We start from the raw sequence: 18311 nt of genomic DNA on the forward strand, positions 1-18311 counted from the left end.
TACCTAGTCTGCTCTGATTGGTCAGCTCACGCACGCCTCAGCCAGTACTGCTAACAACAACAGAGCAGCTGTACTAAATCAATGACAGGCATAAATTATGCAAATATGTGACTTTGTGACGTAGTGTTATGTCACAAAGTCACAAAATTAAAGATGAGACTACTGACGAGGCGTTTCAGGAGCAGTGTTTTCTGTGGGAGAGAGGAGCTTCTGTTGGTGTGGACTGTGACGTTTTTTATTTTCAAGATCTTTTACATGCACAAGAACTTGAAGGGGAAAAGGGGGAAAAAAAAAAAAAGAAAAAGCATAATATTTTTATCGAAGCAAAATAGCCATGGACAAATACAAACGAGAAAGACAAACAGAGAAACAAACAATGTCCCCAACTCCCATCCAAGGCCCTGGTAAGAGCCCACAGCCTATGGTAAAAATTACTTTCTTCTTCACAATTGAAAAATGTGAAAAATGTGAAAAATAAACTACATCAAGTAGGAGGAGAAGTTTCCATACCGATTTACCTGCTGAGAGGGGAAACATAAAGCAGACGTGTAGTTTGAACAAGATACTTTCAGATAAAACACAAGGATTGTAAATACTGACTGTATCAACGAAATCCTAAACACACAGGTGATGCATGGATTGCCAAATTTGTATGTATCCATTAATAGGCAAAGCAGAGAACAGCATCTGCACAGACGAAATATAACTGAAGAGACGGGAAGAAAGAGGATCACGTTCAGAAGCTGCTGATTATTAGAAACATAAAAACACAGGGAGGTCACCATCATAACACTGGAGAAACAACATGAAGGCATTCACCCAATGCACGCGCGCGCACACACACACACACACACACACACACACACACACACACACACACACACACACACACACACACACACACACACACACACATTCTCTCTCTCTCTCTCTCTCTCTCTCTCTTTCTCTCTCTCTTGCTATTAAACACAGCTGTAATGGACATTGCTGTCATTATGAGGATGACTATTGATTAAACACTATTCGTGCCATAAAAACACCATTATCATTACTACCAGGTCCGCTCAAAACATGCAGGAACACACATGTGATGTATAAATGCATGAGCATTTGTTGGTGTGATTGTAATGTGTGAGCACGTACACATGCCTGAACACATAAACACACACAGAGACGCACACATGCAGTAGTATACACAGATAATTGGATGAAGCATTTGACCTATAACCTGACGGTCAACCTGGAGTGGGAGATAATTGTAGTTTTACAACCTCAGGGATTATGAGTGTGTGTGAAAGAGAGAGAGAGAGACAGAGAGAGAGAGAAAACAAAGCCAGTAATAGAAGAGGTTTATATCTATGTAAAACAAGACATTATTCCATTTCTTTAATAGCTTTACAATCTGAATTAAACATTTCTTTTACCCCATCAGTACAGTCAATCTTCAAATCTAGCCCTTAAAACAAGCAGTTAATAAACAAACTACAGTTTTAAAAGATTGCTACAGAGTCAACACCTCTCTGACACTGTATCAACAGAACACATCGTAGGCCTCAGTCTTAATGCTAATGTAACGTATTTGAGTCACCATTTAGACCTGATACTTCACATTTGTTTTTCTTTGTTTCTTGAAAGCAGAAAAGCTTTGCTATCAGAACTGAAAGTGATGGCAACGAGAATCAGGAAAGCAAATAAATGACACTCTCCTCCCCTCCTGAGGTATTTCGAGGCATTCCCACGCCAAATGAGATATCTAATCCCTCCAGTGATTCCTGGGTCTACCCCGGGGTCTGCTCTCAGTTGGTCGTACCCAGAAAACCTCCAAAGGGGGAGCCACCCAGCATCCTAATCAGGTGCCCGAACCATCTGAACTGGCTTCTCTTGACATGAAGGAGCAGCGGCTTTACTCTTGAGCTCCCATCGGATTTCCGAGTTCTTCAACTTATTTCAAAGGCTGAGCCCACCAAACCACCTGTCCACCTCATGTTCAATTTTCTCATCAGTCATGATCAAGACCCCAAAATACTTAAACTCCTTTACTGTGGGCAGCACTTCACCCCCAACCCAAAGAGGGGAATCCACTGTTTTTCGACACAGAACCACGGTCTCCGACTAGGAGGTGCTGACTCTCATTCCAGCTGGTTCAAACTCGGCTGCAAACCGGGAAAAAAAAGAACGAAAAAGAGGATGTTGTTCACTGTACAGACTGTAAAGCCCATTGAGGCAGTGTGATTGTGATTTTGGGCTATATAAATAAAATTTGATTTGATTTGATTTGAAACCGCCCCAGTGTTTGCTGAAGGTCACGGACCAACGAAGCCCCGTCATCTGCAAACAGCATAGATGCAATTCTGAGGTTTCCTGAACCGGACACTCTCCTCAACCTGTCTGTGAATAGAGTCCAACACCCACTGGCAGAGTTTCAAAAAACACAAACGGCAAAGCCAAAACATTAAAGTGATCCAGGTTGTTATTTTCACACATCAGGCTTCAACAGCAACTTTCAGCAAAAACTGTGAAGTTGTACCAAGCTGCACCGTGCCAGTGTACGATGTCATGATGAAATGCCAAGAAGTTGGCAATTAATTGGGACGAGATCAGCAGTTGCTCCCTGCAACCCTGAATGGGATAATAATGAAAATGGATGAGGGGCGGCTCACCAGTTAACTTGGCAACCGCAGCAGTGTTAACATGTTTGCCCCCAAAAATGTGTCCAGACTCAGTATTTGTATGCCTTGGGGCTTTCTCTGTAATGCATACAGCCGATGGCCTGATCCCAGTGCACTGCTGACATCTCTCTGAGTCTCCTGTGGTCAACACATGCCAATCAAACATCCAGCAGTAACCGCACTGATGTATTTGTCATGTACAAGCTTCAACAGAGAAAGGGAAGTCAAATGAGGGACAAGATAGGACATCAGTTTTAGAGAATTAAAAGTTCAAACCTCATCCAATTAAATGTTGGTTTCATCACATTTGAACATCTGGACTGTGTTTAAAAATGGCTCAGAGCTTCCTCCTATACTGTAGGGATGTTTTTGATAAAGAAGGAGAACTCAAGATGTTGAGGAAGTGTTAAGGCTCATAAGGAAACATTATTAAATACAGATCAGTGAGTACAGTCTGACTGCATTGTTACATCCATTAAGAGTGTTGGTCATAGTGTAACACAGAAAATAAGGACCTGCTGTATGTCCCATTGAGAGCTGATGCCAGCCAGACACTGAAACAGCGAGCTTACTTGTCAGAGGTGTGCCCATTTCAGCTGGACAGTATCATGCTTGACTCAGAACTTGCCAGCCAGTAGAAATATTTACTGAGATATGGATTTAGTTCCAGTATGAGATGTGGTGTGCATCCTACACTACTATTTGTTATTGGACAATTGTCTTGATTGACAAAATAAACACCTTTTCTCTGCCGCATCTCAGAAAATTATTCGAGCGGTGAATGTTCGAGCTAAACTTTCTCTGTTTATGAGTCTGCTTATCACCACATTACCACACACCCAAACACAGACCACCAAATCACTGCTTCTGTCTTCTCCAACATATTGATGGGATTCTTTGTAGACCTATAATTACGGTTTCCGTTCCTCCTGTGAATAAACGGCGTATTTTTCTTGCTGTTTCCTGGAGTTTGTGTGTGTGTTTTTAGATTTACGTTGTTTTTTTCCTTTTTACTTCTCATCATTTCTGTATTTGCACTTTTCTCCCACTGGAGGTGTTTTGGGCTGTTGTAGCGTGTTTGTGTATTTGCAGTGTGTTTCATAAATGCTGCAGACGTGTTGTCAAATTGATGAAGATTTTTCGTAATTTGCTTGTGTTTTGTCTATTTGCATGTCTTTTTTTAAGTTGCAGGCCACTGTATATAGTTATTCAGAAGCACCTATATTTTTTATCTGTTATTTTTTATTCATTCATTCATTTGAAACTTTCAAGATGGAATTTTGATGAGAGGAATCTGTAATTACAGATTTTCCTGTGTGATAAATAGATGTCTACGTGAGTCCAGAGCTTCACACTCAAGTTGACTGTCTCTTCATGTTAAACATAAAAGTAGAAATAAGAATAGTGTTTGTATTACATAAATCAGACACAGTTCAGCACATCAGTCAAACGTTGGGGCTGATGAGTGACGTTTCTATATGTTCAGTATCTCTGCGTTCACTCAGGGTTAAGGATGAAAAGGACGCTGTAGTTGTGGGATGAAAGTTAGGGTGCAGCAAACGCGTGGGGAGAAGCCCCATTCAGAGCTGACTGACTGCTGCCTTCAGAGTGGAGGGAGGAATAGCTATTCCCCCGTGAAACACCCTTTGATTCAGACTACGGCAGAGCAGTCAAGCAGTAAAAAACGATTTCCTGCAAAGAATACTGCTCTGAAAACAATAACCTGCTCTTTTTATCTTCACCCTCCTCTATTCTTCTGGTTTAACCTGCGCACAGACTGTCTGCTCTGCTAAACCTGGCTCCTTTCTCTTCATGTTTTCTTCATTTCTTCATTACTTGTTTTACGTAACTGGCTTCCTTGCTTCTTTCCTTTCTTTACTATGCAGAAAATTAGAAGAGAGAGAAACGGTAAAGGCAAGCAATGGTGTGTAAAAAAAACCCGAAACTAGTCCGACCTCTTAGGTCACATCTGTAAGTAAGCGGCAGTAATGCTGTAGAAGTGCCGCCGCACCACTGATCAAAGAACTGCTTCACGTATGGGAGCTGCCAAGAAGGCGATGCTTCTAACCCGCTGAAAATCACCTACACCCACAGAAATGTCTTAATGATATGATCATCAACATGGAGAGAATATGGTTCTACAAATTTACAGGACTGATTGAGGTCGTACACATTGATTGATTATCTCAAAGATAGATAATGGCTACTTACTGTATGTCTCTGTCGCCCTTTACCTGCAATCTTGTAATACCTGTTACATGTTGAAAAGGCTTACAAATGTACTGTATATATGTCAGGAAGCTTTACAAGATATTCAAAATTTGGCCTTTACAGCTCGAGGCACTGTAGGTAATGAAGGAATGTGTTTATTAAAAAAAAAACTAGAGAGGAAATAGCCAAGAGATTTCAGGGAAATCAGGGAAAATTTAGTGGCAATGTTTGGGAGGCTGATATTACTTGAAGATACACGCGAACCAGCTGTAAGGTTTTGCAGTAATATACAGTATAAAATATGTATGTGTATGTGAGCATAACAGTATGTTCCACAAATATGCTTCTTCCATATATGCTCACTCTGGTGTGTGTGTGTGTGTGTGTGTGTGTGGGCAGAGCATACTGTGTGTGGGTGTTTTTTGTTTGTTCGTCTGTGTGTGTGTGTGTGTTAGTGCGCATATGGGTGCAGCGGCTCAGTAGCTCATCAGCTGAAAATGTGCCAACTTGACAAAAACACATGTCGACTTTCTTTTCTCATTTCTCCCGGAGATGATTGGGTATCAGCATGGAAATGAGTCATTAGAGAGCAAGAGGCAATCTCGTGTTCGATTACACGCAGCCTGGGGCTAACGGCGTGTGTGTCTGTGTGTTTTGTGTGCATGCATCACGCAGTATTTGCACCTCGTTGTGTGTACACTCACGTGTATGCATTACTGTTTGGGTAGGTGATTGTGTTCAGTCACATCGGTGCTATTCCAATGAGTGTGTCCACTACTGTTCTGAATATATTTGTTTGTTTTCATCAGCACAGATTAATGTAAACTCAAAGAACTGCTTAGTTTCATAGATACACACTGGATCAGATGACTTGTTTCAGGAACTTCTCTGTTGTTTTATAATGATCATGTGCACTTTAAAGCTGAATTTACAAGTTAAAATGGAGCATTAAAGCAATCAGTCTACAACACACACCGATTTTGATGTCTGTGTTCTCATTACTGATTTTGCCGGTTGACCATTGTGGTAATTTTTCAATATCCAGGTGTACTCCGTGAAAGATTAAGGTCTAAAACCTCTTGGTTTCATGGCCTCCCTTTTCAAAGCTGGTGCTTACAGCTGTTTTTTCTTCTGGCCTTCCACTCAATATTCTGCTCAATGTTTTCCCAGGGTGCACCACTCTAATTCAGCCCGCCTGCTCTCGTTCACGCTCAGCAACTTCACTAACAAGTTTACTAACGAGTTTAAACACATTTCTGCTCCTCCCTCCCCTCTCTTGTATCAAGCCTTTTCTCTGGCACTCCTCCGTTTTTTACCGTCCCACCTCCCTCCATCCCTCCTGCCTTTCTGCTGCTTCTTAACTCTCTCCTTCCACCTGTCTCCTCCCGTCTTATCTCTTCCTCCCTTCCCCTCCCTCTGCACGTCGCTCATCCCTTCTTTCTCTCACGCTCTTGCTCCTCTCCCCTCCTGAGGTGGTTCGGCTGTCTTACGCTTGTTCAAACAGAGACGGACTCTTGGGGTGGTTGTGTGCTGATTTTGAGAAAATTAGTGGAGCAATGGGCGAAAAGGGAGTGAATTAAAAAAATGGAAGCATAGACCCTTTACACCACAGTTTCTTTTTCAAATAAACCATAAAAACATTGACATGATATACATCCTCACATTTCAGAATTGCCAGGATTTAATCTTCTCTTCCACCTCTTCCATATTTCTATTTCACTACTTTCATTAAAAATTGGAAAGCTTTGAAAGGCAATTTATGTTTAACATTTTCCTAATTTGAAGGTTGCTTAATTTAAGGAGCAGTGTCTTGACCATGGGTGTCCAAACTTTTTCCCTTGCAGGGACGAAACTGAAACTTGGCGACGGGCTGCAGGCCAAAAGCAAACACCCACTGTTTTGTTTTGTTTTTCTGGCAATTAAAATTTTATTCAGTATGGATTTATACAATCATACAACAAAAAGAAGAGAAACAGAATAGTAATATACAAATCAAAATGCAAGACAAGAATTGCATTGAATTGTTTAAGTATAACGTGTAAAATGGTGCCAGGATGCCAAGTTCCCTTAATGGACCTGTTTACCTTATAATTATGATTTTTTTATAATCTTTTTTTCATTTTTATGTGTTAGGAACAACTGCTGGGCAAGGTTGAGCCTTATGGCAGGCCAGCTTTGGCCTGCCATAAGGCTTTTGATTTTGACAGATAGCTCGAGATCTAAGCATGAAAAGAGCCTGGACTGGGTAGTATGGAGCCTTCAAAGAGCAAAGTCCATGCAGAAAAGACCAAAAAGAAATATTTTATAAAAGTTGATAGGAGATCGACAAAAAGACAGGAAATGAAGGGAGAAAAAGATGCAGGACGACAACAACAATAAAGGTCCCAGCCTTCCACGAAACAGGCACCTTGAGGTTTATTGTCACTGCCTCGACCACCAGACCACCAGAGCAACCTGAACCCAGTGTTTTCAGGTATAAATTGTAGTGATAGCACTCATTCAAAGAAAAGACCTCACTGTTAGATATTAGGTTGCTAATTCAGTTGTATCTAACATACAGTCCTTGGATGATATCAAAAAGAAATACAATGATTTAAAAAGTCCTAATCCAAAATCCATGTGGAGCACAGGACACTGAACTAATAATGTGCACTGTCAGCTGTCCAGTCAGCAGGGAAAGTTGAGACTGCTTTCGTCGATGGTACTGCGGCTGAAGCTCAGACCTCAGACTTATAAAATGATGTTGTGGATTTTTACTGCAGCTCTGACAGGCGTTTTCTTCCTGCAGTGTCCAAACATAACAGCAGTTTTTCAGCGCACACACACCATGAACTCTGGCAGCTGGTGCACACAGGACAGTTGGCTGTTTCTGATCTCATCAAAACATCACCTCAGTTACCTGAAATCACACCAGTCTGCGCTGCAGGTGGGCACTCTGACATTTAGCCTCCATTCAGTGGAGAAGGTACCTTAACAGCGAACTCAGCAGGTTGAGAGACACATCCACCCACACTGCGGCTCATGGCTCTCTGCTTTCCTCATTTAAAGAGATTTAGATTCACATTACAGATAAATTGAATTTTTACGGAGTGTTAGTGTATGCATGTTAATCACAGAGAGCGTTTTTAGGGCTGTGGTTTAATGCACATATATACATGTACATGCGCTGCGTTTATGTTCGGCACGTCAGCAGCATAGAAATTTCTGTGAAGTCCTTAATGTGATGAGTATGATTGTTCTGTTTAAGCGATGGTCTATCATGAAAGGAGGTCTGTTACAGCATGAACTGACTCTTTGTGTAGTACAAATCTTTTTGTCACCGTCTCTATTGTGCCCTGATACATACTCTTTTACACGAACAGTTGATTGTGAGATAACTAAAGAATGATTCAATTAGAAATAAAGGACGGACACTGAGATCTTTGTGAAAACAAGACAAAATGAACGACTCACAGCCTCATCTGCTCGATTTGGGGATTTCTATATTATTTTTATCTGTATTTGTGAAATGAGAGCTGATAATATGAAGCCAAATTGCTTTCATTGACTTAACAAACGCAGCATTTACAGACTCCGATACAGTAGATGGTGGTGGACACTTTTAAAATCTGAAAGAGGAAGGAGAATTAGAACAGCAGTCACAGCACGCTGTTGTCAAACTCATGACACAACATTAGCATTAATTTGAATAGAGTATTGTTTCTGACCACTTGATGATTGTTAGTTTTATTAAGTTCTACCTTTAGCTCTGTTTTGGTCTCCATTAACCTCTAAAGGAAATCTCAGGCTCTTTAGCCCCTAAGTGCTATTTGATAACTTTGTCTATCTGTCGTATATTTGACATTTCGAACATTTACGCACAAAACAACAGATCCATCATTGATATAAAAATAGTGTTTATACAGTAGCCACTTTAATGTGAATAGCAAAATTGTTTTCAAATGTGCACATTTTGCAAACACGATCCAATTAGAATGACAGTAATCTAACAAAAATGATCACTGAGTCTTGGAGATATGTTAAAAATTAAGGTAAAAAGTGTGTATGTGTGCAACAGAGTACGAGTAGATGATGCTTAGCCTCGTTTATTTTTTATATTTCCTCAGTAATTCTGTCTATGTTTGTCTGCATGTCTATTGAGAGATGAAAGGACCATGATTAGGTCATAAATACTTTATCAAAGCATTAATAGTGCACACACACACACACACACACACAAGCGGCCTTTGATTGTGTCTGATGGCCTTTGTAGTTTTTCCAGATTGACAGTAATTGAACCGATTCCAGCAACATTAAAGACTTAAACCATCCAGTCACAAGTTTTTGAACTGACATGACAGGACAAAGCAAACCAATCCAGTGCCTCCGATATGAGATGACAGGACCTCCCGCTCCCAACCGTCCCAGACCCCACACCCATCCACTTAGAAATGTGCCAGCCGTATACGTTTCCAAAATGTCACTGGAATCATTTTGATCTGCCCCTCCCTCCCTGAATACCTAATGCCGGCACAGACCTTCACAGAGCACAGAGTTTACTTTGAGCAAGTTAGTTTATCCATCTCAGTTTTTTTCTAGGCTTGGTCTCGTAGCCGTGATGGATGGACAAGTTTCGGTTTTGATTTAATCACATCCGTTCTCATTTCATTCCAGCAGTAAATCTAGTGCATGTTGCATTTCCTGGATGCTTCTCATATCCATATTTTCACTGTGAGTGACAAATATCAGCAACAAGAGAATGATTGAGAATGACAGTTTTGTATTAAGTCTGTTCCACAGATAAAAAACAAGTAGTAAACACTCAAGCAGTGCACAGTAGTCCTGTCCATTTGTTTATCATGGTTTTTTAAGAGGATAGTCTGCTCCAACAAGTTCTCCAAATTAAAACAACAAAACATGTTGTTCGTCCATTCCCTTTGGAGGCATTTTCTAAACTGACTGCTAAAACTATTCAACATTTATCATTTGTCTTTGCCTTCCAAAACTGTCACAAATCACTGTTGAAAAATAAATCCCATGTATATAATAACAACAAAAATGATAACGGGCACAGGCAGTTGAAAGCACACACAAAAACATAGATAAGCAGACTTCCATGAACTACTAAACGGCGCACCAAGCACGTTTGACCCTCAAACTCCAGTTTGTTTGACTAGTGTGAGCACTCTGTACCGTGCTCAAGTAGTACACTTCCTTGGCGCTACAACGTGATGATGTATGTGCAAGAGGTACCTGTGCTCAGGCTCGGTTGCGGCCGTAGCGATGTGAGTGCAGGGCAGTGGGGCACTGGGGAGGAGGGACAATCGTGCTTCGGCAAAGTACGGAGCAATTGGGCCAAGTGTGAGTGCACCCTTTATTCCCTATTCTTTTTAATGTTTTCTCTATTTTTTTATTTTTTTGGGCACAGTTGAAGTCTTGAGTTACTTATCTCTACCTGCAGCTATTTGGTGTTTTCAGCACCAGTCCAACAAGTCCAAATCCAACAGTATGAAGTCCAGATATATATTTATATTTGCCGGCATGAAAAGTTCAGTTTTTTGTTTTCCTGTTCCTCCTGAGAATATGACATTTTGGAGACGGGGCGCTCTTTTTTTTTTTAATCCTATTTTCTATTTTCCACATCACAGACTGCTCCCCACACCCTTCACTCATTCCCTTGTCTTTGCTGCTGTTCCTCTATCTCACATTCATCATTTTTACAAGTTTCATCCAAATCTAATCAGCTGAAATATTGTGTGTGACAGGCAGAATAACAAATGAGCAAACAAATGAATGGATGTGGCGACTGACATTTTCTGCACCATCTTGAAGATAACCCTTCCAGACAAAATGCACGCTTTGGTGTGTTTTTGTACAGATACAGTAATTGTGTAATTCTCCACAGTGGGTATGGTGGAAGCTGAATCATATCAGGCCTGTAATCCCCATTAAGAACCTGCTGTTAGGAATCTCTGATCTATTATTTGCTGGAGAGCTCCTTTCATTTCAATTTGTGGAATACAATTCATTCACTCAAGATGGATAGAAAGTAGCCCTCAAGACACTGTAGCACCTCCTGTAATGCTCCATCCTCACTGGCACTTCACCACAGAGTATTACCCCGTATGAACTCATTTTTGCAGCTGTGGAGGGCTCTCCTTATTAATTTGGGAGGTTATAAATGAACAGGAGTGAACAGTGGGGGGCTCTTCCAATCTCTCTTCATATGAAGAAAACAGCCATCACTATGGTTACTGATGAATGACATGCGTGTCCAGCTGTGGTGTTATTATCATGTTCTGTTTCTGCAGTGAGCTTTTCACATAGACAAGAGTTAGATCTATTTTTTATAAGATACATACAGTAGATCAAAAGAATAGATGCAGATCAGTCATGTTAGTTACTAAGTGATATAACAAGTTTAATCTCAAGTACATGAATATAAAGTAGGGCTGAAACTGATGATAATTTTAATTATTCAACTAATCTACCAATTTTGATATCTCTATTAATCTTTGATTTCTAAAATATCATTGAATAGCCCAAGGCGACATATTCAAATTGCTATTTTTTTCCAACTGGCAGTCCAAAAGAGGCCTATTTCCAGGACAAGCAGCTGTGTGTAACAACAGCAGACTACAGCAAAGTGTGGCAACATTTGAAAGTGGGAATCATGGCCGTTTCTCCAATAGCCTTCACTATGGCCATGGAGGTGATCATTAGCGCATCTCGGTGGGTGGTCAGAGGACAGTGGGTAAGACCTGGCAGGAGGCTCACAGCACTCACCACAAACAAGGCCTGTACTGTACAGCTGTTGGAAGGGAACATCGAGCTAGCTCGTATGAAGATCATGCCAAGCCAAGCACAGAGGCATCACCATCATCAAGGGGAAGCAGTCAGACCAACTCTTCAACATTGGCGATGAAACGATACCAAGGACCTTAAGAACATAAAGCAAATCTTGAGAGCATCAACAGACCATGCTATCTGACAAGTTGAGGCTCTGGTGCATGATCCCCCGCTGTGATCACTTCAACCAACTTCAGACCAGACTTACAGCTATAGTCAGCCTCATTCCACCTCATTTGCATCACAGCACTTAAAAACTGTGGACTTAAAGGTTGCATTAGAGGAGGCATGGGATCATAAGAAACTGACCAGTTGATGTAGGCAGCAGAGGGGTTCACAGCCATATCATATCAAGGCTGCTGAAGGAGATGGGAGTAAGGGGCAAGACCCACCGGCAAGCAGTCAAAAAACTCTCCAGTGCTGATGAAAATTGCAGTCAGTGGGTTTTGATGAAGAGTGAGGACTCTAGCTGGGACCCCAAGTAAGCAGATGGTTCCTAGAGGGTGAGCCTGGGACACCGGGAATCACTGCTGGATCTTCTAGAGTGAACCCCTTTCCTCAGTGAAACCTTCTGCTAAACCTCTTTCCTCAGCAAAACAAGGAGAAAGAGGGCGTCCATTTGATAACCCAGGAGACGGCGTCACTCTCTTGAACACCATGCTGAGACCAGGCAGCATGCTAAGGTGTGCAATGTAAAGGATACCGACAAATACTCCAGATATGTTTATAGACATAAAAGACAAGGAAAACCAGTAGATATTCACATTTAAGAAGCTGGAGCCAGTTCAGAAATGCTCTCGTTTTCTTGTTGATAAACTCTTGAAATCCACTTCCAGTCCTCACGAACCTTTCGGGAAATATCTGTAGTGGATTGAATCAGGCTAAGCTCATGTTTGTCAAAGTTTATCTTAATTTGACGCCAGCCGTCAACAAACAGCGATGCAGTGTTTGTTTAGCAGTTTAAGGTGTCTGTTGACAACTTATAGGTACATTTTTCAATGTGGTGACACCAGCTGCAACTGATGAAGTTCAACATGTGCTGATGTGAGTGTGTTTGTCTGTAGAAGGATTTTTGATACTGTTACTTTATTTTACTTTCATCCAGTCAGGAAAGAAGCACAAAGAAAAGGAAGTAAAGAGACAGGAAGAGAGGTAGAGGGTCAGTAAAGAGGAGGAAGCTGTGGGAGGCTGATAGAAACACAGGAATTGATTCATACGATTCCTTTTTGTGCACACAAAAACACAGGTACATAAAGCAGGCAGACCTTTTTATACAATATATGTGTGTTTGTATGTGTTTGAGTATGCGGGTGTGTATTTGGGATGCATAAGACGTCCGCCAGCCGGCTCTGCAGATGTGGATGTTCTGCTAGATTGACTCTCATCCCCAGAGAAAGAGTTGGTGTGTATGTGTGTGTGTGTGTGTGTGTGTGTGTGTGTGGGTGGGTGACAGAGAGATCTATGTCCAGCTGAGTGCCCTAACACTGTTTGTTTAAATTTTCTCTGCACTATATCACCCCGCCCCTCCCTCTTTTTAAAACCATCCTTTATTTTCTCTCTGCATGGCCGACCCTCCATCCTGGCTGCCGCTAACAAATGCTGCCTTCTCCTTACAGGGTGAAAACTGTTGGGGACTCACATACCTCTTTTCATACAGGTGTACAGGCGATGGTCAAAAAACATACAGTTTCAGATAGTTTTCTTTGCCCACTCTCTTTCGCTCGAAAACCTGTGTGATCTCTCCTCATTCATGTCAGTCTGATCGAGGGTAATGCTCGATGGTAATTGTAGATTTGCAAAACTCTTGTGCGACTTGTTTGAGTTATGTTTTTATTGACCACATTGTACAAAGATGTTTTATAAAATGACGATGCTGTGGTTAGGATCTGGTTATGTAAAGCACAAAAACACTTAGTGAGGTTAAAGGAAAGATCATGGTTTAATCAATGATTAATCATCGCTCTTGTGTAAGTGGGTCCTGTAACCCTGAATGAGTCAAAGCACGTCGCTGTACTTGGCCCTCCGGCCCTCGTCTTTAGCTCGATTTATTCATTGTGTGGGTGTCTTTATTAGTTTCGTAATGTGTTGACACTAAGTTGCAGACTGAATGGTAATACAAACAAATGAACATGTGTCAGCACCCTTATAAATGGGTCCAATGTGCATTCAGTAGTTGTTAGAGCTGCAGCAGTCAGACAATAAATTGATGAGTTGATCTGCAGCAAACCAGATGTGAGATTTCTTGTTACACCAACACATTTTAATCCTCAAACCCAGAGCTCCATTTTAACCAATTACTTGCTCAGCTCTAATTTACTGATGACAGCAGGAATCTGCTTCGCTCTAAATTTTCTCTGGCCAAGTTTCCCATAAAATAAAGAAAATGTTGAGCCTCCACTAATCATATCCGTCTCTTTGTCACTGCTGCTCGCGACGACTTCTTTATGAAAATCACATGACAACACTTAACTGTTATTTTATCTTGATGTATTGTAATTCATATATAACATATTGCCGTATTATATGATGCATCTGTCTCCCCCACTTTAATACATGCTTTATGGCACAGATGATGGATGTCTGTGAGAACAACTGCATAGCAATGAAGTGTGTGTGAGATGAAGAACGATCCGTGTGTGTGTTTGTCAGGAAGATTTAGTCGTACATTTTGCATATTCATATATACAATCTGTGTGTGTGTGTGTGTGTGTGTCTGTTTTTTCCTGTGTAATCACGTTGCCTCCTGTCGGCTCCATAGTAAATAAGTTGAGTAAAAACCATCATTTCCCGCGAGGCCCCGACTCTGATGGCGTTTATTACAGCTGCAGATTAAAATCCAATCATTTTGCTGAGTTCTGATTCTGGTGTGAATATCAGCAGGATGGGGAACGTCTGTCTGCGGCTCACTTTAAATCTTACCCGCCCTCTCTCTGCACGTCTCTGTCTGCATCTTTATCCGACAGTCTGAATACTAATGTTAGTAAAGTTACAATTATTTATCTACTGCCTGCATGGGGCAGGAACCACGACCACCAACACACACTTGTTTACCAGCACAAGCTCAGTAATTGACACATCAAACACTGTTGTTTTTTTCAATTTTTTTTTTTTTTTTTAAGCTTCCACTTCTTTGTTAACTTACTTTGTGTTTTAGGCTGTTTATTGCTGTTTTGCCTTCATCGTCTCCATCTGTCTCTCGCTCTTTTAAACAACTTTTTCAAGCGTTTTATTATTCAAAACAATCTCAGTGCCAGCTCTCTTAGTTGAAAGAAACAAACCATCTCTCTCCATCTCTCTCCCTCGTTTGAAATCCTCTCTCCCGTTTCCATAAAACTCTGACTCTTTCATTAATTTGTTCCTGAAATGTGTCCTCTAAATCATGCAGACCACCCTGGTGCATTGTGGGAGGTTTGTACGCACAAGTGTCAAAGCATCCAATATTTAGATTCATGACAAAGCTAAACTAAGTGGAAGTTTTAGTAGCGCTTTACAGATTCAGGAGGAAAGCTTCACCGACTTTACTGTTGATTATTTTTGTTTGAAAATCCCAGTAGGATGAGGATGATTGGATATGTGATCGTAAAGATTTGTGATTTCCTCGTCAAGGTTTTGAGATAATTCTTGCTTGTGTCTCTATTCTCTTCCTCTATTTTCTTTTTGTCTCTTATCATTGATTTCTCATACATCCATCATGTTGAAGGTGGAAAATTACTTTCATATCGACTTTATTACAAAAGAATTGTGTGGTGTTTTTTGTTAAGTCTTATCTTTTTCCATTTGTCTCTTCAGTGTAGTTTTTGGAAAATATTGTCTTAAAACTCAAATTTGTTCTACTTTCTCATTTTCACAGAGCCTCGGGGAAACAAAAACATTTCACTTGCTCTCTTTGTGATCACCGATAAAGTCTTTTATTCACTCAGTTTATGAAAAATATTACAGACATGTCTTTTTCCTCCCCAAAACCATTTATAATCTATTTAAAGAAAGATTTTTTCCTGGCTCAAAAATAACCAGGTGGTAATTTTACACAATCAAATCCCTTTGCATCTCAAAGCAAAGACTTTGCATGTCATGTTTCCATTTCCGAGCCAGCGGGGTTTTGCAGGTGCCAAAGATATGTAAAAAAATGTTCAGAACATATGATGAAAGGTATCGTTGGTTCCCTGAAGCAATTTCACAAAAAATATCTATCTCACTCTCTTGTCTCGACTCTTTTCTTCTGTTTTTTCTCCTTTAGGTGACATGTAATTGTTTCACCATCAGTGACGGAGAGCTGCAAGAGATTGGCGTCGGTCTGTATCCTAGGTAACACAAACACACGGAAGCATACATACACACACACACAGTCACACAGAGAGAAAAACATCTTAAAAGCATCATTAATTTCAATTTAGCTCATAATCCTTGTCAGATGGTGCCTCACTCTCTCTCTCTGTCTCTCTAACTTGCACAATAAAAATGCCACAAAATTTAAATATGCTCTTGAGTTACCTGCCACATCACCGCGCCCCAACCAACCCCACCCGCTCACTTTCAAAGCCCTCCCCAGCCCCCTCACCCTCTCCCGCTCGCTATATTTTCCTGACAGTTCTTTGAAGTACGAGGGAGAGAATCAATGAATTTCTGTTGTGAGGCGAAAACTTGAAAATGAATGTTGACAGAATATTATAACGCTGTTTGGGGAAGACGGCGGGGAAGAGGGAGAGGTGAGAACGCGTGGAGAAATGCGTGGTTTGACTCCAACTGATATGTGATTCTTGTCTGGCATGTGGGAGTGAAACTCACACACACGCACGCACACACACTCACAGAGGAAGGCGATATGCACTGTAATCCCTGTATTGAGTCCAGGGTGAATGGGGAGGGATTTGGCCTGTCGCTGCACATGTTGTTAGAGTTGTTACTCACTCACACACACACACACACACACAAACACACACACACACACACTCACACACACACACACACAAACACACACTGCAGGTATCTCAGCCAGTTTATCTGGCCGGTGTTGAGATGTCAGATGGTCACAGTGGCTTTACCAGAGCTCAGCCAAACCATGTGTGTCTGTGTCAGTGTGTGTCTGCGATTTGTGTCGTAACTCATCCATAAATGATGGGACCGTTCGCAGGATGGTCCCCTGCCTATTCATATTTTGGGTTGCCTAGCAACCACAGGGTTTGCTGAAGAGAGGGGGATTACTCTGGTGAGTTCACCCCCATCCCTTTCTGTTCATTTTTCCGTCTCCGCTGTATGTTTCCCATTTGGTGACTCTTTTCATCCCCTCTCGGCCTCCACGAGGCTCATCCTTGCCCATCTCCTTCTTCCTCTCGGTCCCTGCTAATTGGATAAGATGAGGTGAAACCCCATCGGCTGAGCTCTTCATCAGGATGGAGCTGGATCATTAACAGAGACCTTTGTTCACTTGTTGTAATCTACCCTGATGTTGTACCTCATATCAGCGCGGAGTATTGTTACATAAACCCACATATAGCAGATGCCAAATCCTCATCGAGATGTACTGAACTGAAATTAGTAAGAGGAGATGAGCCGATGATATGACGCAGAGACATGAGACATGTTTAAGGGTTTGCAAACTGTTCAAAGGTGTCATTCGAGAGCGGTTGTCTGTCTCCAGGCTCATTTATGCTCCCTTTATTTACAAAAATTGTTTCAAATGATATACGTACTTTCATACATCCTTCACATTGACATGGATGTTAAGCGAGAGAGGGCGCCGCTCAGAGTCAAATTGGTCTTGCAAGGACCTCCGCTTTTCCTTCGCAATCATCCAACTCCAACTCCAGTCTCTCTGCCCGGACGAAGTGACATCACACAGATGTTTAAAACCTCTCACCAACTCGCATAACCTCTCCTCAAAAGTTTCGCCATTTTTTAAACTTCTTTCTCTTGTCCTGTGGTTGTGTCTTGTGTCACTGTTAGACTTCCCCTCTTGAGTACCAGAGGTACAGCATGTCGGTCCGTATCCGTAAGCTTTAGAAAACGTGCAGAAATACAGACAAAATGAACAGAGTACAGACAGAAGGCTTCGTCCATTTCCATATATGTATCTACCGTTGAGCACTTTGGTTTAAATTCTGTTTCAGAGGTTTTACAATACAAAATGATGTAGTATGTGAAACAAAGCTCATGAAAGTGATCATAATCAAATACACTGAATATCAGTATATTGATTTAATCTTTTATCGACATTGTCAGATCAAAAATGTTAAGAGCAGTATTGATCTTCTTCATATTAAGAGGAGTATTAATCTGTCAAAATAAGTCTTTAAAGTGCAGACTATCATTGTTGTTAAATGGCAACGTTTTCATGCTTTACTGTTACAAGATAATTAATGCCCAAAACTGTGAAGCCATCAAAATGCAAGGTCAGGAAGTCAAGGAGTGCTGAGAGAATAATTTGGGGAAATGAGTAGGCCTTGATCCCAATCCTAGAACATAAAAAATGACATTAATTAAAGGTTATTCCACTTTAAAACTTTTAAAGTCTCTATGAAACACATTAACTCCATTAGACTTTTTAAAAAATTTTTGTCATTGTTATTGAATTATGAGTTGTGACTGTGATCAAGTGAACAATCA

The 18311-nt window shown here is 41.1% G+C and overlaps 1 protein-coding gene across 1 annotated transcript in view; it reads left to right on the forward strand.

Moving 5' to 3' along the window:
* Nucleotides 1-18311, forward strand: part of smyd3 (SET and MYND domain containing 3) — an 82262-nt gene that overhangs the window by 47700 nt on the left and 16251 nt on the right. Inside the window, exon 6 of the mRNA XM_084349554.1 lies at nt 15946-16013. Within this exon, the coding sequence (XP_084205680.1) occupies nt 15946-16013 (68 nt within the window). The remainder of the gene's footprint in view (nt 1-15945; nt 16014-18311) is intronic.

Source organism: Pagrus pagrus (genome assembly GCF_965226575.1).
Source record: "Pagrus pagrus genome assembly, chromosome: 1".
Classification (NCBI taxonomy): Eukaryota; Metazoa; Chordata; class Actinopteri; order Spariformes; family Sparidae; genus Pagrus; species Pagrus pagrus.